This window comes from Corythoichthys intestinalis, chromosome 1, assembly GCF_030265065.1.
Source record: "Corythoichthys intestinalis isolate RoL2023-P3 chromosome 1, ASM3026506v1, whole genome shotgun sequence".
In the NCBI taxonomy this organism is placed as follows: Eukaryota; Metazoa; Chordata; class Actinopteri; order Syngnathiformes; family Syngnathidae; genus Corythoichthys; species Corythoichthys intestinalis.
Window position 1 is genome coordinate 46,894,166 of NC_080395.1, and position 24,617 is coordinate 46,918,782.

General features: G+C 41.7%; 3 protein-coding genes across 14 annotated transcripts in view; 2 read left to right on the forward strand and 1 right to left on the reverse strand.

Moving 5' to 3' along the window:
- Positions 1-8,826, forward strand: part of dennd2b (DENN domain containing 2B) — an 81,628-nt gene extending 72,802 nt beyond the window's left edge. The window contains exons 16-20 of one of the 5 annotated variants that reach the window (XM_057832011.1): positions 5,937-5,978; positions 6,106-6,217; positions 6,658-6,897; positions 7,983-8,069; positions 8,164-8,821. In XM_057832011.1, coding sequence (XP_057687994.1) covers positions 5,937-5,978; positions 6,106-6,217; positions 6,658-6,897; positions 7,983-8,069; positions 8,164-8,198 — 516 coding nt within the window. In that variant the 3' untranslated portion in view covers positions 8,199-8,821. Of the gene's footprint in view, positions 1-5,806; positions 5,979-6,105; positions 6,218-6,657; positions 6,898-7,982; positions 8,070-8,163 lie in introns of those variants that run through there. The other 4 variants (XM_057832003.1, XM_057832036.1, XM_057832019.1 and 1 more) reach the window with 4 other exon arrangements.
- On the reverse strand, positions 6-3,306 carry LOC130913431 (uncharacterized). Of its 3 annotated transcripts, XR_009062770.1 has the most exons (4): positions 650-3,306; positions 516-566; positions 348-455; positions 6-37 (listed from the first exon to the last, which is right to left on the reverse strand). XR_009062770.1 is itself a non-coding variant. In XM_057832058.1 (3 exons), exons 1-2 carry the CDS (start codon positions 3,205-3,207, stop codon positions 830-832), a joined length of 2,325 nt encoding a protein of 774 aa, XP_057688041.1. In that variant the 5' UTR covers positions 3,208-3,306; the 3' UTR covers positions 632-722; positions 792-829. The 3 variants fall into 3 exon arrangements, 2 of the variants coding, with proteins under 2 accessions (XP_057688029.1, XP_057688041.1); XM_057832058.1 differs by lacking the exons at positions 6-37; positions 348-455; positions 516-566 and having other exon boundaries at positions 632-722; positions 792-836; positions 890-3,306; XM_057832046.1 differs by lacking the exon at positions 6-37 and having other exon boundaries at positions 368-566.
- A 2,496-nt stretch (positions 8,827-11,322) lies between the features above and the next one.
- The window catches only part of trim66 (tripartite motif containing 66), a 30,749-nt gene continuing 17,454 nt past the window's right edge, over positions 11,323-24,617 (forward strand). For 3 of the 6 annotated variants that reach the window (XM_057848768.1, XM_057848740.1, XM_057848761.1), the window contains exons 1-3: positions 11,323-11,404; positions 15,705-15,897; positions 16,305-16,479. In XM_057848768.1, coding sequence (XP_057704751.1) covers positions 15,889-15,897; positions 16,305-16,479 — 184 coding nt within the window. In that variant the 5' untranslated portion in view covers positions 11,323-11,404; positions 15,705-15,888. Of the gene's footprint in view, positions 11,517-15,704; positions 15,898-16,304; positions 16,480-24,617 lie in introns of those variants that run through there. The other 3 variants (XM_057848755.1, XM_057848750.1, XM_057848776.1) reach the window with 3 other exon arrangements.

Consider the following 24,617-nt stretch of genomic DNA (forward strand, 5'->3'; position numbering starts at 1 on the left):
CTGTTCTGGTGTCGTTGACTGAAGAATGCGACGAACTCTGTTGTGGACGTAGATGTGAAAACGTTTGGTCTGATTGTGGATATATCCCAGCACAACTTTACTGTCGCAGTAGAATTTAATTGAGTCCAGTTTTAAATCTAGCTCATCTTGAATGAGGTCCGCGACTTGTACTGCTAGCACTGCACCACACAACTCTAGTCGAGGAATAGTAGGCTGAGAGAGTGGAGCCAATTTAGCTTTTCCAAGGACAAATCCTATATTCACTTCACCGTCCATTTGAATGGTCCTGAGATATGCCACCACTCCAATGGCTTTTTTGGACGCATCGGAAAACAAGCATAACTCACTGTGTTTAGCGTTGGTGAGCGCGTTCGGACTGTATGCACGTGGAATGTGCAGCTTGTTCAGTTCATCCAAGGATTCTCTCCATGTCTCCCATTCTTTCAATTTTGCTTCTGGCAAAGGATCGTCCCAATCACATTTATCCACACAGAATTCTCTCAACAAGCTTTTACCTTCAATGGTGACCGGAGCGAGGATGCCCAGAGGATCGAAGATGCTGTTGACTGTAGAGAGAACACCTCTGCGTGTGAATTCTTTTTTGTTGTCCGCAACTTTGAACGTGAAGGTGTCCGTAGTGGTTACCCACAGCATGCCCAAACTACGTTGAACAGGCATAGTTTCCCCGCTTAAGTCCAAGTCTTTCAGGACTGCACGATCTTCTGGTGCGAACGCTTGCAAGACATTGTCAGAATTTGAAGCGAATTTGTGCAATCTCAAATTAGACTCACCGAGGGATGCTTGGGTTCTTTGTAGCAGACTAATAGCTTCATTGTCTGTGGGAACACTGATCAGGCCATCGTCAACATAAAAATGACGTTCAACATACCTGACTGTGTCAGCTCCATATTTGTGCGCATTCTCCTGTATGGCTCTCCTGAGCCCGTAGATGGCTACAGATGGAGAAGGACTATTGCCGAAGACGTGCACTCTCATTCTGTAGTCGATGATTTCTTTTGAGGTGTCATTGTCCTTATGCCATAAAAATCGGAGATAATTCCTATGGTCTGCACGAACAAGAAAGCAGTGGAACATCTGCTGAATATCGGCAAGCACAGCGACTTGTTCCTTTCGAAAGCGGATCAACACTCCTACAAGGGAGTTGTTGAGATCGGGGCCTTTGAGGAGTGTGTCGTTGAGTGACGTTCCTAAATGTTTTGCGCTGGAGTCGAACACGACGCGTATGTTTTCGGGCTTCTGTGGATGAAAAACACCAAAGGTGGGCAGATACCAACACTCTTCGTTTTCTGTCAATGGTGGGGCCACTTCTGCATGCTTGTTTTGAAAGATTTTGTTCATGAATTCAACAAATTGATCTCTCACCTTTGGCTTTCTCTTTAAAGTCTTTTGCAGCGAGTTGAGACGAGACAATGCATACTCACGGTTGTTGGAGAGCAGTTTACGTTGCAGCTTGAATGGCAGGGGTGCAACCCAGTGATTCGACTTATCTTTGAACATTTCTTTTTCCATCAGCTCCAAGAAGATTGTGTCTTCCATGGAAGGGCCGGTTCTGTTGTCGACGCTCGTTTCATTGAAGACGTTGTGTCGAAGACCTTCTAATGCTTGTTGCTCCCCGCCTTGACATGCATTCTCTTTCAGCCTCAGAGAACTGTTGCAGGGTGTGCAGATTGATGGACGACCATTTTCCAACACATTTGTTTTGTATGCGTTTACAGCGGGTTTGTGTGCATTTCCCAGACATACATCCCCAATTAGAACCCATCCCAAATCTAATTTCTGCGCAAAAGGTGCGTTGTGCGGTCCATTAATTTGCTGGCGGACTTTGTGAACTCTAAGTATGTCTCTGCCCAGTAACATTAGAATTTCTGCATTGTGGTCAAGCTCTGGGATGTATCGGGCGATCTTTGTGAGATGAGGCTGGGCTCGTGCTGCGTTCGGAGTGGGGATTTCGGAGCGGTCGTTCAATATATCGTCGCACTCGATGAGAGGTGGAAGTGAGAGGACAATCTTTTCATCAAGGGATTCCATTTGGAAACCCTCAGCTTTGCGGCCAGATGTTTCGACGGGCCCGGCACAAGTTCTCAATCGATATGGAAAACGTTGGCTCTTTATTTGAAACAATTCAAAAAAGTCTGAACGGACTAGTGAGCGATTACTTTGGTCGTCGAGAATCGCGTACATTCTTGCTGCTTTATCGCGCTGACCTTGATGGTAGACTCGGACTAGACAGATTTTAGAGCAGGATCTGCCTGTCTGCGCTGCGCCACACACTTGGGTGCATTGTGAGCTAACCGCGTCGTCAGTAGTGGTTTCTTCCTCCTCCCCGCCGTCGTTTGCTGGGGGAGCAGGCCTAGTGTAAGTGGTGACCTGAGGCGGTCCAAGGTGCATCGCAGTATCATGTCGGTCGCTGTCACACTCGATACATTTTACTTTAGCTTTACAGTCTTTTGCAAGATGGCTGCTTGGGGTGACACATTTGAAGCAGAATCCATTTTCTTTCAAGATGGTTCTCCTCTCTTCAATGGTTTTTGCTCTGAACGCTCTGCACTTCTTTAAAGGGTGCGCTTTGTTGTGAATTGGGCAATTCTTCTCTGAAATGTCAATTTTCTTTTCTGTGTGGGTTGTGCGTGAATTCGTCGGCATTTTTATTTCTGTTGCTACTTCTGTTTTGTGAACGGATATTTTTGCTTTGTAATTCCTTGTAGGTGGCTCATAATTAAGCATGAAACTTGGGTCGTTTCGCCTGCGTGCCTCGGTAACAATGAAGTGGGTGAAAAAATCAAATGGAGGAAAGAGCCCTTCATTTTCTTCTTTGAATTTTGAGCCGACTGAGAGCCATTTGTCTTGCAGCCCATAAGGCAGTTTTTCTATTATAGGCCCAATGCCTCTCGCTGTGTCGAGATACGACAAGCCTGTCAAATAGCCCTCTTCTTTAGCACCTTCAAGCTCCATGAGTAAGTCACCCAAGTCTCTCAGTTTTGCGTGATCTTTTGCGGCTATTTTAGGAAAATCATCAAGTCTTTTGAATAGTGACCTCTCTGTCACTTCAGGTGCAGCATAACATTCTTGTAGGCGTGTCCAAGCCTTTTCTAAAGCAACATTGGGATAACTAGCATGTACTGAGCGTATTCTTAAAACGTGCTTTTTGGATTCTGGCCCGAGCCACTTCACCAATAAATCTAGCATTTCAGTAGCAGTTAGTCCAATGTTTGAAGTAGCGTTGTCAAATGATGACCTCCAGGCTCTATAACTTTCGGGCTTATCATCAAATTGATAGAGACTCGTACTCACCAATTCGCGGCGAGCTAGGTAGCGAGCAAAATATTCTGTTTCTTGGGCAGCGTTATTGGGCGTGGCAGGTACTTGAGGAACAAACGATTGTGCTGAGGCATTCAAAAATCTTTGCGATGGGGCCTGCCATGTTACAAAACTCTCATTTGGTAATTTCGGATCAGGTGCTGTAGTATTTACTGCTTCTTGTCGCAAACTTTGTGGAGATTTAAGCTCCGCTTGAGTTTGTACATAGTTTTCAGTTCTTTTTGCAACATCCTGTTGGAATATTCCTTGAGTGGTTGCGTCCGTCCGTCTTGCTTGCAGCTCCTCAGCGGCCTCCAACGCTTCAGCTTCGGCGGTGGCTGCAGCAGCTTCTCTTTGAAATGCTAAGGCTTCTAGTTTAGCCTCCAACTTAGCTTTCCCCAATTCAAGCTCTGCACTTTCGACTTTAAGCTTTGCTTCGGTTTCGGCGAACGATGCTCTGGCCTTCGCTGCTTCCGCTGCAGCACGAGCTCGGATTGCTGCGCTGGACGTGGATGAGCAAGAGCTTCTTGTTGTAGTTCTTGAGTGCACTGATGCGTTGTCAGGTGTTCCCATTTTCTTTTAGCTCTGCGTGCGCTTGTAGAACTCCAGATAATTCCCGCCTTTTCACTGTACTGTCCTCGCCAGGACGCTAGGCTCGGTCCTGGCTATTACAGCGAGCTAAACTCTTAAATGACGATGCTAGGCGTCCGTGTGATTTGTTGACTTTATTTGGCCGTCTTTATAACACCATCACTTGAAGAGTGAAACTAAAAAATAGAAATAATACAATCAACTTCGTCCCCAATAACAAACATGCCCGCATCATAATAATAAATGATAATTAGCTTCCAATACAACAATAACACAAATAGTTAGCATGCGTCCGCTAGCATTAGCATCCTTCAAACAACTGCACAACTGTCCGACTGCGAGTGGAAAATACATAACAACAACAGAAAAAATTATACATACAGGCGTTGCTTCTGTGGAGGTATTTTACAAGCACCAACAATGAACGTAGGTTCACGGCTGTATTTTCCTCTTTCTCTAACTTGCCCACTCGCTGGTTGCTTCGCAGCAGTCTGTCTTCTTCTGGCGTGAGCGCTCTTCTTCATGTGCAAGCGCCCTTCTTGGCGTAAACAAGCACGAGTGCGCCCCCACTTGGCCGCGAAAGCGCCATCAACTAAAAGGCATGCATTTCAATACAAAATGTCAATAATAGAATATAACACAGATCGCAAAAGGCAGAACAGCCATGTTTATTCATCTTAGAATTAGAATTGAATCACAAATTATACATTATTGTAAAGAACATGTACAGTACACTCTATTTTTCAATGTGTCCTCCCTTAAGTGTCACAACAGCCTCCAGGCGCCTGCGGATTGCTTGACAGGTCTTCTTTATGTAGGATGCTGTCATCTTTTCCCAAGATCTAACAATGGACCTCTCCAAGGCTGCCACAGTTTGTGGCTTCTTACAGGCACTGTCCTCCACAGTTGCCCATATGCTATAATCCAGGGGATTGAGATCTGGACTCTGGGTGGCCACATATCACCTTGTCAATCAAGTTTTTGGTCCCCACAGATCGGGCACTTCCAGACCCAGGTTTTCATGAGGCTGTTTCAGTATCTTTCAGCTTCTTTTTAACTTTGTAGATTGCACATCTGGATATTCTCAGATTTGCTGCAATCTCAGTAGGTGTCAGACCGGCACGCAGCAATTCAGGTACAGCTAAAATTTTCTTCATTTTCAGCAGAAGCACAGGAATTGTAGAGACGAGAGATTACCAGCTGCATTGAGTGACCTTAATGAATCACTTAAGCATGACAACCTATTTAGATATGTTTCAATGGCTTTTAAAAAAGCAGTCAACTGTGTGTAAACTTTTTTTGGGTCACCCTGTATATGTCTTCAATTTTCTAATAATTGCTCCCACAGTTGATTTCTTTACACCAAGCATTTTACCTATTGCAGATCAGTCTTCCCAGCCTGGTGCAGGTCTACAACTTTGTCTCTGGTGTCCTTCGACAGCTCTTTGGTCTTGGCCATAGTGAAGTCTGGAGTGTGACTGATTGAGGTTGTGGACAGGTGTCTTTTTTACTGATAATGAGTTAAAACAGGTGCCATTAATGCAGGTAACGAGTGGAGCCTCGTTAGACCTCGTTAGAAGAAGTTAGACCTCTTTGACAGCCAGAAATCTTGCTTGTTTGTAGTTGACCAAATACTTATTTTCCACTCTAATGGGGAAATAAATTATTTAAAAATCAAACAATGTGATTTTCTGTATTTTTTCCACATTCTGTCTCTCATGGTTGAGGTTTACCCATGTTGACAATTACAGACCTCTCTAATCTTTTCAAGTAGGAGAACTTGCACAATTGGTGGTTGACTAAAAACTTATTTGCTCCGCTGTATAAACAGGTGGTGCGTGTTAAAGTGTTGGCTGCCACTTTCTGACTGTGTAGGTTTGTCTGTTAATGTCAGCAGCATCTGGTAAACATCTACGTTGCTCCACATCACCATTGACATTTTGAAAAGAGCTCCACATCACCATTGACATTTTGAAAAGAAAGATATTTGAAAACACTGAGGAGACTGACTGTTTTCTTCTCGTCAGGCGTTAATGGTGGACCTCGGAACTGACCGTTTCATCAGACAGGTTCGTCTTTTAATGTGCTTAAATGAAAGACTTTAACAAGGCTTTAAAACACATTGAAAGTCATCCTGTAAAATGTTGTTTATCTCCAGTGATTGTGGTGTTTGTCTTTTTATACGTTTGTTTATAGATGGATGACGAGGCCTCGCTGTTGCCGCGGAAACTTCAAGCGGCTCTGGAACAAGCGTTGGAACAGAGGAATGACATCATCAATCAAGACTCAGACAGCGAGTCGGATGAAGGTAAATACGTGACAAAACATCTAACAGTGAAAAGGCTGACACATTCTTTGATAAGTGGAACACCTACACGATGACAGGACGAATAGTTAAAAGAAAATAATGGAGTGATAGTATACTGTAGCCTCTGGAGAACAAAGTTTGACCATCTGCGTGGTAATGTGAGCTTTATGAAAAACATCAGGTCTCAAGCATACATCATCCATTAATTAAGATCATTTGTTCATTAATTTCAGGCTCAGTGAACAGCGACTTTACGAGCTCTGTCCCTGAGTCTGTACTTTGCTGTCAAGAGCAGCGTGTGCATTTTATTGCCCACTTCAGCCAAACTTCTGTTTCTCCTTAAAAAGAAGCTACTCTCAAACTTCTAAAAGACTCATTCTTTCCTTTCAAACGTGTCAACCTGCCGGCCAAAGTTATTTTCCCCTTTTGTGTGTTTGCAGAGTATAACTCTTTAAACAGTTTGGTGTCAGAGGCCTTTATTCGCTTCTTCTTGGAAACCATCGGCCACTACTCGCTGTTCATCACCCAAAACGAACGTGGCGAGCGCCTCTTTCAAAGGGAAGCTTTCCGCAAGTCGGTGGCGTCCAAGAGTATTCGACGCTTCCTGGGAGTTTTTATGGAGTCGCAGATGTTTGCGGGCTTCGTTCAAGATCGAGAGCTGAGGAAGACCCGTGCCAAAGGTAGGCTCAGTTTGTCTCACATGGAAAGCCGTTTAAGCTGTTATTCTATATCCTTGCTATGCAGTTTAAGGTCGATGTATTAGTATGATCCTTGTACTTATTTTTTAGGTAGCTCATTTAACTCACTGGCTGTATTGACGGTGCTAGACATCCAATTTATTTTGACTGGGAGGGCTGGCGGTGAATGATCGCCACCAACCCTCCCAGTGAAAATGGATTGGATGTCTAGTGCCATTAGTAGCACTGAAAGATGTACATTCATAGCCTCTCCTCCCAGTTTGAATGAATTGGACATCTATCGTTGTCAATGGCAGGCAATGAGTTAAATACTTTGAAATTGGGGGGGGGGGGGTAAGAAAATCAAATCTAGATTGATGGTTATTTCTGGTTTTGATATTTTATTCATTTATAAATATAATTATCAAAGGTTTAAGAGTGGTTAAAATTTTACTAAAAGCCAGTATTTCTAGGAAGTGGCCACTCAACATGTGGGTAGACATTATACCAATGGTAGCACTATTTTAGCTAATCAAATCTGAGTATCCCAGATTGCCCGCCCTTCTTGGTGACCTCATTAATACCCATGCACCTGTACTAATCTATCAGCGTGTATGTGTGTGTATAACTGACGTATAAGGTATCGTAAGCAGTGTCTTTTTTTTTTTTTTTTTTTTTTTTTACATTTTCTCTATTATTAAAGGTCTAAGAAATTCACAATTTGCATAATGTAATACTTTGAGCAACCGTATTTCACATGAAGGTCATTTGGACTAGGTGTTGTCTGTCCCTTTAAGTTCACAAACAGATCATGACTATAAAAAAATATTTTGAATATATATTTCTTCACTAATGGTATTAGTTGCACACATAAGTCAACTAGTGCACTGGTTTGACTCATTGTTAATATTTTGTTGCCCTAATGGTGTCAACAAATGTCAAATAGTTGTGGAAAAATACCCTTGTGTGACTGTCATTCTACCAGCGCACCCCAGTCCGACTCCTTTCATAGTGTGACCTCATGTGTGTGCAATGCTTAGCTCTGTACATGTACTGACCTCTAGTGGCTGTTCCGATAACTTTGGCAGGTCTGTTTGAGCAGAGGGTGGAACAGTATCTGGAAGAGTTGCCAGACACGGAGCAGAGTGGCGTTAACAAGTTCCTCAAAGGCCTTGGTGAGATGTCTGAAGGGCTTTTTAAAACAATTACTTCTAAAACCATGTTAAATAATAATCAGCAAATTACTATGATTTGTTTGAACATTTCTAGGAAGCAAAATGAAGTTTCTCCACAAGAAGAACTGAGCTGACATTTTCCTGATGTCCTGCATCTTCATCTTCGTTATTTTGTGTGGACTTGTAAATATTTCACTGTGAGCTGGTCTTGATCCTGGCCACTCTATGAACTATAGCCACGGCAGGATGATACACAGCAGGTTGTCCTCTTAAAAGCCACTGGTGTTCTTGTGTAGAGTGCACGAGACATGACAAGGGCATAAAATGTACAGTTTGTATGCTTCCGTGCCTCCTCAGTTCAAGAGTTGGAATCTATTCTCAAGTGTACATGCGTCAAGATGGTGAACTGTAAACACATTTTGCAATCTTTCAATAAATAAATAACAAAAACAAACCATCATTAAATGTTTTCAGAAATGCATCCTATGCACATTTAAATTCAATTTCTTCTCCAAGTCATCATTCACATGTCACAAAGGAAGAGAAGCAAGTTACACTTAGCATCCACTAAGGACACTGGAGAGATCCCGTAAGGCCTGGTAAGTCTAACAACAGCTACGTTAACCTAATTATGTCTGCTCTCATAACTGTTGGCTGTCACTGCCATGCTCCCATTATTTCCCCATTGACTCAAGTTGACATGTTTCTTTTTCTGCGCTTGTCTGCAATTAACTCTAAGCACATGCACCGTGTAATCACTGTGTGCTACTACAGTTGAATTACCATCAAACCACCACCAATTGACTTTACCGTCAAGCAAACATCCAAAGACTTTTGGTTACCCCAAAATTCTCATAAGAACTCATACATTACAGTTTTCTTTGATTTAAGGCTTCAGTTTCAGTCTTAATTTTAATCTTAATCAAAACCCTGGCTAAAATGTTTCAACCATTTACATTATGATATTGACACAAGTGTGGACATATCAAAGCGGTCGAAAAGGTCAAATGTTTTTCGAAATTCAATTCAACACACAAAATTTGGTTTAGGAGATTTTAGAAGAATATTTTACAAATACTGCAATTGGCTGGCAACCAGTTCAGGGTGTAACCTGCCTTCTGCCTGTTGTTGGCTGTGATAGGCTACAATACCCCCGCGACCCTCTTGAAAATAGGTGATTTAGAAAATGAATGAACAATAGACAGTTATCAAAACAATAATATGACATACCTGTCAAGTTGTACAGTTTCGATGTAATTTGTACAAGTGAGCTTTGATTTTTAAATGTGTACGCTGTACGTTCAAAATCTGTATGTTTTTCGTGCATTACGTTGTTTTCTCCATTCGGATTTTGTCACCGTTTCGGCAACGAGACAATGTGCATTACTATGCGTTACTACGTTGGTTGAATGACGCGAGAAAAGTCAGAGACACGGAGCGAGAAGAGTGTTGTGACGCTGTAGAAAACGCAATGCTAGGCTAGGTGGCTCCAATATTTCCTGACTGTAGCTGACAGCCTACAATCTACGCCTAGATATCACATGCATATAGAACTACATGCGAAATGACAGACTCGGCGGCTTTTGTAAACAGCCGCCATTTTAAAGCAGTAGACTTCTCAGAAAGGCTCTGTTGTAGTGAACCTTCCTAGCGAACCTAAGTAACTTTTTATCTAAAATACTCCTAAATCGGCAAAATCTTCACTTGAATCTATCTATAAATGATGAAATGGTTTTAAAACTTTCACATGTCGAAACTAGACAGAAAGGAACTAATGCAAAAACGGGAGTAATTTTAACAACTTCAACAGTTGATTCACAACATTAAATGCCTTCCAAACATAGCAAAGGCTAAAAAAAAAAGTAACACCAGTTACTTTGCCATGTAACTAATTACTCTTACATTCAGGTAACTGAATTACTAACTCAATTACTTTTTGGGAGAAGCAATTTGTAACTGTAATTAATTACTTTTTGAAAGTAAGATTAACAACACTGGTCATAAAGATGAAGTCTGCAGAATGAAAATTGACGAAAGCGAAGATTTCATTCTGCTAATTTGTTGCCGAACACAATTTGCCCGCAACTATAGCTGATCACTTCTCAGAATTAGCAAAAGAAATGTTCCCTGACTCAAAGATTGCATCGGTAAGTTAATTTTATCAATTGACCTTTTTAATTTATAATTGGACACACTAACGAACTACCTTCAAGTCAAATTGAATTGCGAGCTGAAGTGCCATGAAGTGCAGCCATCAAGACATGATAGAAATTGCCAAAAGTGCTACATACAATTATAACAAAAGTCACTGTTAAATTTTAGTAATCATGATGTAGCTGATTGTTCTTTGATTGCACCAGGTTATATTTTACAATATGACCAATAAATTCATATTATTTTAAAAATTGAGTTTTATTTTTGTTTCATATTGCACGCTATATACATCGTTGTAAGATTAGTCACCAATTTGTATCGGCATACGTCACTATTTGTAAGATTGCCAACGGCCTCGGGTTGACAGGTATGCAGTTTAACATGTAAAAAAGGATATACGCATTTTAACCATAGGCTTAAGGGTAAAAAACATTATATATTATCATCAATTTACCACTCCCCCCCCCCCTTTTTAATTATTGATAATTAGTTTGATTGTTTTTAGTGTATAATCTAGTATTTCTGATTGAAAAAAAATGTGTATGATTGAAAGATTTGTTTAAAATTACATGATAAAAGACAAATATGAACAATCAACAATACAAACCAAAATCAAAACAAAACAAACACAAGTATGCTAGGGTGTACAAACATTCCAAACATTGCCCCTCAGAGAGAGAAAAAAAAGAATAATGCTGTCATTCAATTATTCACAAAAACGTTTTTTTATACAAACATTGAGTGTTTTATTCCGCTTTCATTCTTTTGATTTTTAATTTTTTTTATTTTTTATTTTTTTTAACGGATTTATTTAGCACAGTCTCGTTATGAAAGTGATTAAAAAAAAAAAAGGTAACAGCTTGCTAAATTTACATTTGTGGAGGTAGAATTTCGATAACAAAATGAGTAGTAGTATTAGTTTGTTTTTTTTTTTTTAAGAAACAAAAAAAAAAAAAAGAAGAAGAAGACATTTTAATGATTTAAAGATTTTTTTTGTCTTTGTTTTTTGATGATTTAAAAAATTGCCATACTTTTAGGCAAGGGCAAGACGTCAGAAGTAATCAACGAGAACTGCTGAATCTCGCGCTAAAATGCGAGACTAAAGCTCCCGAATTTGGTGGGCCAAAGAGCGACATCCCATGGTGATAGCGGACACTCGGGACCAAGGTGCACCTTCACTGGTACTCATTCGGATTATTTGTGACAACACTACTTTTGTCATTTTAAATGATTAACTCAGGTTTTGTGTTCGTGTAATGTTGTTTTTTGGACTGCGTCATGCTGCCATGATAGGTGCGTCATCTCCCAAAATATACTCCGATGCTATGATTGACAGGCTAGATGTTGGTTTAGAGACATTTTTGTGAACAGGTCAGGAACTTTAACGAGACGAGATCACAATGTATTTCTTGTGATTTATTTCATTTGTCATTTGAGCATTTAGCCACCACCCTTCATGACAAACTCTGTGCTAACTAGTAAGACTACTAACTAGTTGTTTTAGTTGTCCTATTAGTATGCCAAAGTTATTAGTGAAGACAAATAGCGTACAATATAGGCATCAAATATATGGAACACATGTTCAAATTGCTTTCCAAATAGCTGTTTGAGCATTAATTCAATATTTTCTATTTTAACTCTTTGGCTGTCACTGATGCCAATAGACGTCCAATTCATTTAGATTTTTTTTTTTTTTTTTTTAACCATTTTAATCTAAATATCTTGGACGTCTATTGTCGTTAATGAGTGTTTCTAATGTTCTTTTACTAACTACCACAGCACATACGATGTAATTATACACGGGTCAACAGGGAATTAATTCAGATCGTATGTGCGTACTAATATTATGGCTTCTGTCCTCATTACAAGACAGTTCAGGCCACCAGTAAAACAACTGTTTTATTTGGAAGACCCCCCCCCCGCTTATTTGATATTTCTGCTGACACTGTAAAGCCTAACCTTATAACTTAGTCCAGAAAAAATAAATAAACAGAAAAAAATATTAATTAATGATTAATATTAAATATTTCCTCATTATTAAATCAAACCTGGCTCAAAATTATGTTTCCGATCATAGTAGCTCAGTTGTGATGAGTACAAATCAAAATTTTTGAATGGATTTGAGTAGGTCTACTAATTATTAGTTTTGAATAACTTACTCTAAATGATTTTTCACATTTTAGATTGAATTCTATGTAGAGTTGTGCATCGGTTGAATTAGAATGATTCAAGTTTCGATTCAGATTCCGAACGATTCTCAATTCCGATTCTTGTCATTGTCATAAGTCAGCTTTAGTCTCATCTTCTTCATATCAGGTCCTACAAGAAAACGAAATTGTGTTTCTCTCTCTATCCTTATGAAAGATATCTAACCAAAAGCGTAGGTTTGGTCTCAACGTTAGTAGGGACGATATAACAGCATAACCTGCTTGTTAACTTTTTGCTGGGGACGGAACATTTATAAGACAAAACAGACTGGTTGAACGGGGGTCAGCGCTACATTTCTCACCAATATGAACCTAATTAATTGATAGGCTAAATAATCATTGCAAAATAAATCTGTAATGACTTATACTAACTTTGAAGTATTGGTTCAGGTGATACAACGTTGGATTCAAACCTTTGTTTTCAAAAACTACTAAAGAAACATTTTGAAAACTTCAAGAATAAAAGTCTGGATTCTTTAGCAAATTTAAATTGCAATATTTGAACACAAATCATATTATTGTACACAACAAATACAAACTTGTTAATCATCAATTACCAAATTGGCCCGAATATAAGACGGCCCTGATTATAAGATGACCCCCTCTTTTTCAAGACTCAAGTTTGAAAAAAGACTTTTTGAACACCAAATTATTTTTTATACAGAAAATAATTACAGTACATCTGTAACAAATGATTATAACAATATATTTGAAAGAAAAAGCATGTTATTTTGCCTCATTCAAATCTTAATATTTGAACATATAAATATGTAAACTAAAGTGCAATCACATTCGTAAATGAATGGCTTCTAGTTTTTGAAATGTAAATAAACCATTCATTGTGATAAAACAACAAAATTGTAATAACTGCATTAACCATCAAAGTGAGGTCTAACTGTAACTGTAGTCTTGAAACAAATCTGAATAAGGAAAATCATTGTAATAAAATAATGCAAACTGGTTAAACTTGAGAGTAGCTGAGATCTGTCATGACAGAACATTACTCCTCAAGTTCAGCATTCGCTTCAATGATATCTGGCGCCATCTAGCGTCGTGAATGGGTATAATGTCTAGACCCCGAATATAAGACGACTCCCACTTTTTCAGTCTTATTTCAATGCAAAAAAACACCGTCTTATATTCGGGCCAATACGGTAACTACCAAAAAAGGAGTGATCCTTAGTTCACTACATTTCTTAGTTTCATTAATGTTAACAGTAGAAAACATACAGGAGGATGTTTCTGTCAACGCAGCTTCCTCCTCGAGTTTGAGAAATTCACACAGATTAATGTTATGCTAACTCTGATGCAATTCAGACTTTCAGTAGCAAAATTGGTGGTGTGTTCCCCACTTCCACAACATTGATGTCTTTTTACATTACTTACAGTGGCTGCTGATGGTGGAAAAAAATTCTACTATCCCATGTCTTCGTAGGGGGCGGAGGAGGCAGCATTTTGTTTTTCTGTCGGGCTGTGAATGCGTGTGTGTGTGTTGGGGGGTCGAGTCATCAGCCAATCAAATGTGCGTTTGAGGGGAAAAAAATGGACTGGCACATTCAGCAAGTGAAAAGAGATCAATGTAAGTGTGAACATAATGAAAGTACTGTAATTCACTCAATAATGGTCAGGTCAATTCTATCCTTACAAAATATGGGAAGACAATGTAAATGAGCTATATAACTGAAGTCATCATATATTGCACATAACGTTGATTAAAAGTTGGTGGGGACAGTTTCAGCATCCTGAATAGTTAGTAGTGATATGTCCCTACTGTCCCAATGCAAACCTACGCCCTTGCATATAACACACGACTAACGTAAATTGCATAGTTTACATTGTCTTAACTTCTCGATGATTTTTCTAAATTATATGAACTTTCAATCAACTTTGTTATAGATTCTCAAAGGGCTATTTTTAACTTGTATATAAAGTCAGTCTTTGAACTCTTCTTTCCACTGGAGTGCACTTTCACAAAGATGTTTATTTTTCAAAAGCTCACGAAGAAAACATTTACACCTATTCTTTTGCCTATGTTTTATTGTGTCTTATGCTGCAGGCACTTTTACATGTTCTTGAGCCCCCACTAATGGGCTAACCTGTTACAGAATATCAGACAAACAAAAAACAACTTGTAAAACCCAGACCAGTTTAGGAACGGGTACAGTATAAAACCAGAAACAGTTTTTGTTGAGGAAAATGATCATATCTGCCTTCTCAGGCAGTATGCATGACCGTTCTGGACAGATAGTGTCTCCTGCGGTCGAGAACATACGTTCTGGGAGAATCGGAGTGCTAGTCCCAGATTCCATCGATGCTCGATGCCCAACGCTAATTCTATGACATGTGGATATTGTTTGAGCTACTGAATTAAACTTTCCTCATCATTTAAATTCAACTAATTTACCAGGTTTTGGGCATGGAATTTAATATTTTACATTTTTTTCCAATGACTATTACTTTCAATTTTGCACAGATTACAGTTTCCTGCCACATTTCCCTCAAGTCATCTCTCTCAAGTAGTCAGTCGCTCATTTGAGGCTTAGTGATTATTCATTGACAGCCCTCCTAGTGAAAATGGATTGGACGACTATCCCTGTCAGTGGCAGCCAATTGGTTAAAAGCATCGGAATGACGAGCGACTAATTGTATTATCAAATTAGGTCTACGTGTGCACTGCGGGGAACAGGATTGCTCTGAGCCCCCCACCGAAGCATCTGAGGATGTGAAATTTGCCACATTTGTAGGTCAGGTTGTCGTCAGGCAGACTAATAACACCTTCAGAGGGCAAGTCATATTTTTTCCAGTCTAAATTGGTGACTAAATTGGGTCTTCATCTCTCCTTCAGTCTGCGAGAGAATCTTAATTGATTTAATAATTTTAGCAGGGGTTACATGCGTGTAATCTGGTCCCATCTGGGCTTTATCTGAGGTTGACCTGCTTTTGAGGAGCCATAATGGCTCCTGTGGGCAACTCGCATTGGTGCTGACACAGGACTGCGCAAGAAGGCCACATCTCATCCCAAACTTCCTTCTCCTGGACTAACCTGCCTGCTGGGAAACAAATGTTCCTCCTCCGTTGCTTGGGTTACACACAAAAAAGCTTGCGGGGATATTTTGCCCTATAAAAAAAATAATTATCTCGGCTCCCTAATTCCCAATTATTATGCACGGGATTATTGAGAAGATAAAAAAAGATTTTCCAAATTTGCACGGTGCAAGCAGCGGATGAATTTGAGTGTGACACTCTCTCGCTGTTTCTCTCTCCTCCGCCGCAGCGAGGAGGGGGGGTCCTCCACTCGGATGAGGTGGGAAGCGTGCCCGTGAGGCTGACATGTAAGCGGTCTCCTCCGGGGTACGGCGACTCCCGCCTCAGGTTGAAGCGTTGCCAGTGTTCCCGCTGCCAGGCGGCACACGCTCCTCTCTGCCGAAGCGACACCGCCACTCTGCAAAGGCACAAAAATGGAGAAGGTAAGCTTGTTCATGGCGTTGATGATTTGTTTTGCTGTGGTAGGGCACATTCAGGCTTTTCTCGTGTGTATGTGACAACATAGTGCATGAATTTGCATAATTTGTTTCAGGTCCGATATTAAGGTCAGCTAAGACAAAACTATTTTGAATGATAACGACTGTGAGTGGGGAAATTTTTGGAATAAGCACTGCCCTGCCATTTATTGACGAATGAATAAACAGTAATGATTATGGCCCATCCTGAGTGCTGTGATATACAACATATTTGAGTGTGAGCCAAATATAAACCTGTAAGTAGAGGATGATCAGCAATCTATAATAGAGTGACAAAATGATCACAGCTTTTTGTTTTGTTCTGGTCTATCCGCTGAATGTGTTCTTTTTTTTTTTTTTGTCTTCTTGATCAGAGTTGCTCAGAATGCTCAGAGACGACGCATGCACAGAGCTTGTGCACACTCTGCAACAAGTGGTTGTGTTACCAGTGCACAGATGTGCATCAGCATCCGAGAGCCACAATGTCATCTCATTACACGGACGTAAATGATCAGAGAAGCTCCGGATCCCTTCCTGATAATGGACCGGGTAAGCATGCTTTTTTTGAGTCTTTAATTTGCTGGCTACTTTGTAGTCGAAATTGAAAAGACTACGGATTAGAAATTAATAAATTATGGATTTCTGTTTTCAAATGTAGGGTATGAAAGTAAAAGGGAAAAAAATAGAAATGTCAAAATCAACCTCAAGAGTACTGTTAGCTTACAAAATTGTAACTCGAGAAAAAGTAAAAAGTAGTATCCCAAATAAGTGTACCTGAGTACAAAAGCGATTGACTGAATTGAAACTGTTCAAATCAATGTATTTCCGTGATTAAAATAAAATATTTAAAAAGTGCGGTTCAATTGTACTCAGGGGTGAAGGTGGTTAGAATTTCTTGCTGGAACTTCCTGACATAAAGGTTGCCGCGGAGCCAGAATTTTTTTTGGGGGTGGGGTTATACAGTAAATCCTCCTAAAATCACCGAAATGCAAAGAAAACTTTGGCCTAGTTATATCTATAGCTCACATTACAACACAACAGGTCTTACACTTGCGTTAGGCTACTGCATTACACTTAATGTAAGGCATACATAAGAAACTGATTTTTATCCATAATTGTATTTTTTCAATGATGTGCAAAATAACAGTTGACAAAAATAACAGTAACCCCAACCCTCATCTCCTAATGTTGTTTTCTTTCATTTCCTCACATCTTAAATGCAAACCTTAATTTTAACTACTTTAAAAGTTAACTTAAGAACATAAGAGGTACTTTAAATTGAAGATAATAAAGATATAAATACGTAACATAAATTTACAAAAATAAGTCCAAATGACACATTGAAATGAAATAATTTTGAAAATATATTTAATTTATTAGGTACGCAAATGTTGACTTTTTTAAATTATAAGAAAATAAATGAGTACCGTATTTTTCGGACAACAAGGCACACTTGACTATAAGCCGTCACCCACCTAATTTGACACAAAAACAGCATTTGCTCATAGATAAGCCGCACCGGACTATAAACCGCAGCTGCCCTCACTGTATTATGGGATATTTTCACCAAAAGACATTAACTGGTAACACTTTGTTTGAGAGCGGTGTCAAAAGACTACCATAAGACTGTCATAATTATGACATGACACTGTCATGAGCATTAATGAATGCTTATGACAGATGTCATTTAGTGTCATCTGGCATGATCTCACTTTTAAATGGATATAAAAGATCCAAGCCGGGCATAAAAGGAGTTAGTGACAAAATTGGCCGTTCTTTTCCAACATTTAAGAAAATTCGGACTTTGAAATGCAATACAATTCAATTGAATCCATAATAAAGTACAGTTTTTGTTTAACTCTTTGAAGGGCAAGCGTTTATTTTAGGTAATTATAAAAAACCTAGCCCTATAAAGTCCTGGTATCCACATATACATATACTTACGTATACATCCACGTACATATGTGACACATACATATGACATCACATTTTCGGTCATGTAGGCCCCACTTGAACATCACTGTAGGTAGGTTTCAAAAACTTGCTTCCTTTGTTGTTGTTCTTATTCCTCTGTGTGAAAACACTTACTAAATTGCACTCTTTCGTTATCAGTTGACGAATCAGAATGAAATTTGTTAGGTTTATTCTAGGGATGTATACACACTGATCCTCGGAGCCCAACTTTTATTGTTTTGTCTCCGGGCTGATTAATTACTTTAATTTATTGTATATTTATTGTTGGCAGTAAGTTAGCCAGTATAAGGCATGCGCCCTCTTCAGTTGTAGTTATCATGTCTCTGATCTAATTAAACATTTCGGGAGTGAGCCTGGAGGTCGTTGTACATTTTAAAGTTGTTTTTAATTCTAATCAATATTTTTATATAATTTTTTAAAATGAAAAAATAAAATAAAATGGAACAAAAAAATAAATAAAATAAAAAAAAATAAACAAAAAACAGAAAATCCATCCATCCATCCATCCATCCATCCATCCATCCATCCATCCATCCATCCATCCATCCATCCATCCATCCATCCATCCATTATCTTCCGCTTAGTCCGGGGTCGGGTCGCGGGGGCAGCAGCTTTAGCAGGGAAGCCCAGACTTCCCTCTCCCCAGCCACTTCAGCCAGCTCCTCCGGCGGGATTCCAAGGTGTTCCCAGGCCAGCCGAGCGACATAGTCTCTCCAGCGTGTCCTGGGTCAACCCCGGGGCCTCCCGCCGGTGGGACATGCCTCTCCAGGGAGGCGTCCAGGAGGCATTCGAACCAGATGCCCGAGCCACCTCAACTGGCTCCTCTCAACGCGGAGGAGTAGCGGCTCGACACCAAGCCCCTCCCGGATGACCAAGCTTCTCACCCTCTCTCTAAGGGAGAGCCCGGACACCCTGCGGAGGAAACTCATTTCGGCCGCTTGTCTTGTCTTGATCTTGTTCTTTCGGTCACGACCCACAGCTCGTGACCATAGGGGAGGGTAGGAACGTAGATCGACCGGTAAATCGAGAGCTTCGTCTTTTGGCTCAGCTCCTTCTTCACCACAACGGACCGGTGCAGAGTCCGCATCACTGCAGACGCTGCACCGATCCACCTGTCAATCTCCTGCTCCCTCCTACCGTCACTCGTGAACAAGACCCCAAGATACTTGAACTCCTCCACTTGGGGCAGGATCTCCTCCCCGACCCGGAGAGGGCATGCCACCCTTTTCCGGCTGAGGACCATTGTCTCGGATATGGAGGTGCTGATCTTCATCCCAACTGCTTCACACTCGGCTGCGAACTGCCCCAATGAGAGTTGGAGGTCATGGCTTGATGAAGCCAACAGCACCACATCATCTGCAAAAAGCAGAGATGAAATGCTGAGGCCACCAAACCAGACACCCTCAACGCTTCGGCTGCGCCTAGAAATTCTGTCCATAAAAATTATGAACAGAATCGGTGACAAAGGGCAGCCTTGGCAGAGTCCAATCCTCACTGGGAACGAATTCGACTTACTGCCGGCAATGCCGACCAGACTGTGACACCGGTCGTACAGGGACCGAACAGTCCTTACTAAGGGGTTCGGTACCCCGTACTCCCGGAGCACCCTCCACAGGACTCCCCTAGGCACTCGGTCGATGCACGGCCATGCACCCTCAAGGACCCTGCCGAAGGTGTAGAGCTGGTCCACTGTTCCACGGCCGGGACGAAAACCACACTGCTCCTCCTGAATCCGAGATTCGACTTCCCGACGGACCCTCCTCTCCAGCACCCCTGAATAGACTTTACCGGGGAGGCTGAGGAGTGTGATCCCTCTATAATTGGAACACACCCTCCGGTCCCCCTTTTTGAAAAGAGGGACCACCACCCCGGTCTGCCAATCCAGAGGCACTGTCCCCGATGTCCACGCGATGTTGTAGAGGCGTGTCAGCCCTGACAGCCCTACAACATCCAGAGCCTTTAGGAACTCCGGGCGGATCTCATCTACCCCCGGGGCCTTGCCACCGAGGAGCTTACCAACAGCCTCAGTGACTTCAACCCCAGAGATCGAAGAGCCCACCTCAGAGTCCCCAGACCCTGCTTCCTCAAAGGAAGGTGTGTCGGTGGAATTGAGGAGGGCTTCGAAGTATTCTCCCCACCGACTCACGACGTCCTGAGTCGAGGTCAGCAGTACACCATCTTCACTATACACAGTGTTAATGGTGCACTGCTTTCCTCTCCTCAGACGCCGGATGGTGGACCAGAATTTCCTCGAAGCCGTCCGGAAGTCGTTTTCCATGGCCTCGCCGAACTCCTCCCATGTCCGAGTTTTTGCCTCAGTGACCGCCGAAGCTGCAGTCCGCTTGGCCAGCCGGTACCTGTCAGCTGCCTCCGGACTCCCACAGGCCAAAAAGGCCTGATAGTTTCCCTTGCCCGGACGCGGGTTACCGGGGCCCCCCTCTGGAGCCAGGCCTGGAGGTGGGGCTCGAAGGCAAGCGTCTGGTGGCCGGGCCTGTCCCCATGGGGCCCGGCCGGGCACAGCCCGAAAAGGCAACATGGGTTCCCCTTCCCATGGCCTCACCACCTGTGGGAGGGGCCAAAGGGGTCGGGTGCGCAGAGAGTTGGGCGGCAGCCAAAGGCGGGGGCCTTGGCGGTCCAACCCCCAGCTGCAGAAGCTAACTCTTGGGACATGGAATGTCACCTCTCTGTCAGGGAAGGAGCCTGAGCTGGTGGGTGAGGCAGAGAAATTCCGACTAGATATAGTCGGACTCTCCTCCACACACAGCTTGGGTTCTGGTACCAATCCTCTCGAGAGGGGTTGGACTCTCTTCCACTCTGGAGTTGCCCATGGTGAGAGATACGGATGGGAATCGAAATCCGATTCCAATTCGGAACCGGTTCCGAGTGTTTCGAGGCCTCGACATCACAATGAAAAAGCCTTAACGATCCCTTTAACGATTCCTAAAGACGCGTATTGCGTCGTGAGGTGTCTTGTTGTCCAGACGCATCAAACTAGCATGGCGCCAAGAACCACTCGCTCCAAAGTTTGACTACACTTCACCAGGAAAGAGTGTGAAAATGAAAGGTTACGACAGGTAAGCACGAGCATTGCAGCCATAAACATAACAATGACAGCACGTAGGTTCAAACGCTCGAAAGTGTGTCTTCACTTCACGAGGAAAAATTACAACAAAGCGACTTGCAGTCATTGTAAGGTGGAGGTAACTGCATCGGGAGGGAATACGACTGCGCTGTCCTCACAGAGAGGCTAAAGCTCAGTTCTGGCTATACAGCTAGCTAAACTCCCAAATGACGATGTAGAAGACGTTGGTATAATTTGCTGACTTTATTCAAACATCACTTGAAGAGTGAAACTAAGAATAGAAATGAAACAAATCAATTTCGTCCCCAATAACAAACAGGTTTGCATCAACGTAAATCAGCGATGATTAGCTGCTAATAACAGTATGGTTAGCATTCGTTCGCTAGCATTAGCACATCGTTCAAACCACTACACAACTGGATTTAAGTGTCCGATCGCGAGTGGAAACACAACAACAACAACACAAAAGATGATACATACAGGCGTTGCCTCTGTAGATATTAACATTAACAAAGAACGTAGGCTCGTAGAAGTGTTTCTCTCTCTCACTTCGCTCGCTCACTCGCTTGGATGCGGCATTTCTTCGGGTGCCCAAACTGCGGCCCGCGGCCCAAATACGGCCCGCCTCCACATTTGGTCCGGCCATTTTGATTTTTTTTTTTTTTTCTCAATCGTGTTATTTATTTCCTGGCCTTTTTCCTTGAAGAATTCAGAGAGGGTTATTTGGTTATTATCTATTTAATTAATAGTGTTTTTATTATTAATTATTATTATTATTATATTATTATTTTTATTTTATTTACTTTCATTCCGTGAAGAATCCAGAAAGGGTTATTTGATTGTGGCTTTCTGAAAAACAATAATTTTTTACATTTATGCATTTCTGCAATCGTCACACTTTTTCTGTTACAAACTGACCCCGGCCCCTCATCAGAGAAGGGAAAAGTTATGTGGCCCTCACAGGAAAAAGTTTGGGGACCCCTGCTTTAACACATATTGCCAAAGGCAGAACAACAACCTATCTGCCAATATATACCAATATTTTTTATTTCTATTAGATAAATGTTTCAGTAAAATGTTACACATTCTTGTGTATTTGCCACTTATTGCCACAGTTAACATTGAGGCTTTGGGCCTCTTTTGATTTCGTTGTGAGTTTGTAAGGTTGTGAGTTCTGATTAAACAAACTCGATGCCAATCAAAACGTGTTCTTTTTCCCCAAATAAGAATCGATAAGAGAATCGATAAAGAATCGAATCGTTAAGCAATATCGATAATGGAATCGGAATCGTAAAAATCCTATCAATTCCCATCCCTAGTGAGAGGCGCCTAGCAGGTGTGGGCATACTTATTGCCCCCCGGCTTGGTGCCTGTACGTTGGGGTTTACCCCGGTAGACGAGAGGGTAGCCTCCCTCCGCCTTCGGGTGGGGGGACGGGTTTTGATTGTTGTTTGCGCTTATGCACCGAACAGCAGCTCAGAATACCCACCCTTTTTGGAGTCCTGGGAGGGTGTGCTGGAGAGCGCCCCCTTTGGGGACTCCCTCGTTCTACTGGGGGACTTCAACGCTCACGTGGGCAATGACAGTGAGACCTGGAGGGGCGTGATTGGGAGGAACGGCCCCCCCGATCAGAACCCGAGTGGTGTTCTGTTATTGGACTTCTGTGCTCGTCACGGTTTGTCCATAACGAACACCATGTTCAAACATAGGGGTGTCCATATGTGCACTTGGCACCAGGACACCCTAGGCCGCAGTTCAATGATCGACTTTGTAATCGTGTCATCGGACTTGCGGCCACATGTTTTGGACACTCGGGCGAAGAGAGGGGCGGAGCTGTCAACTGATCATCACCTGGTGGTGTGTTGGCTCCGATGGCGGGGGAAGTTGCTGGCCAGACCTGGCAGGCCCAAACGTATTGTGAGGGTCTGCTGGGAACGTCTGGCAGAATCCCCTGTCAGAAAGAGTTTCAACACCCACCTCCGGCAGAACTTCTCCCTTGTCCAGGGGGAGGTGGGGGACATTGAGTCCGAGAGGGCCATGTTCCGCACCTCCATTGTTGAGGCGGCCGAGCAGAGCTGTGGCCGTAAGGTGGTTGGTGCCTGTCGTGGCGGCAATCCCCGAACCCGCTGGTGGACACCAGCGGTAAGGGATGCCGTCAAGCTGAAGAAAACAGAAAATGCTCTCCGTTTATAGCCCTCCCAAAACACTCTAATTTGCCATAATTTTCGGACTATAAGCCGCTAGTTTTTTCCTTCATTTTGAATCCTTGGGCTTATAGTCCAATGCTGCTTATTTGTTGATTTATTTGGGTTAATATGTAACACTATATTTCACAGCAGCGTCATAAGACTGTCATAAAACCATCATAAATATGACATGACACTGTCATGGTCATTACTGATTGCTTATGACAGATGTCATTAAGTGTCATCTGGCAAATTATGTCACTAAGTCCATTTATGTCCAGCTCGGATCTTTCACAGGCATTCCAAAGTGACATAATTTGCCGAATAACACTAAATGACATCTGTCATAAGCATTCATTAATACTCATGACAATGACATGTCATAATTGTCTAATGACAGTCTTTTGGCACCACTTTCAAGTAAAGTGTTACCAAATACCATAACTAGCAATTAATGAAACAACTGGAACAGTAATTGAAGAAATAACTAGCAGAAAATATGAATTTTGATTGCTATTTACATCTGTAGCGCTGCAATGCATGCTAGGAGGCATGTTGGATAACAACAGTATTGACAGCAGGTGGCAGCAGAGGTTGTCTCCCCCAAGGGAGCAGGTATGGCCAAATGAAGTTTCTTGAAGCGATTTTGTTTTGCAGCCAATTGGTTCAAAGCTTCATGGAGGGTAATTTTGTCTTATGACAGACTTTTATAATACAGTGAGGACAGCTGAGGCTTATAGTCCAGAGCGGCTTATCTATGAAAAAATGCCATTTTCGTGTCAAATTTGGTGGGTGGCGGCTTATTGTCAGGTGCGCCTTATAGTGCGAAAATTATGGTTTTTATTTTTTAAATGTCATAGTATTTAATTGCCTGCCTTTGTCAACGATAAACCTCCAATTAACTTAAACTAGGAGGATAGGCTGTAAATGCTGTTTCAGTCCCACTGACAATGTTAGGAAAAATAAGTTGGGTGGTAAAATAAGTTTGGTTTGGTGTCACCGTGCATTTTGCATTTAACTTTTCGGACTGTATATTAAACATATTGGACTATAGAGTGTTCGCTCACAGACACGTCAGAATTTAATTTATTTTTTACTTATTATATCTCTAGTTTTGTCTTAGCGTTCTATGTCTGTTTTAAGTAAAACAGAAATTGTCCTTTGGTCACAGCTGTAAATGAGGGTTAAAAAAATGTGACAAAGTGCTACATTTTGGCATTGCAACTGTGTAATGGAAATTGATCCTCTTTTTCACTAGGTTTTAAGTGTATGCAGTCGAATTAATATTAGCATAGCAATAAATAGCTTGCAGTTATACAAACATGAAATTGAAAACAATCAATACATTTTTTTTCAGTGTTGGTTACGAGTTGATGAAGAACAGTGAAACACTTGGAACTAAACAAACCCAACTTAATTTATTGCAAAACCTCCGGCACCTGACT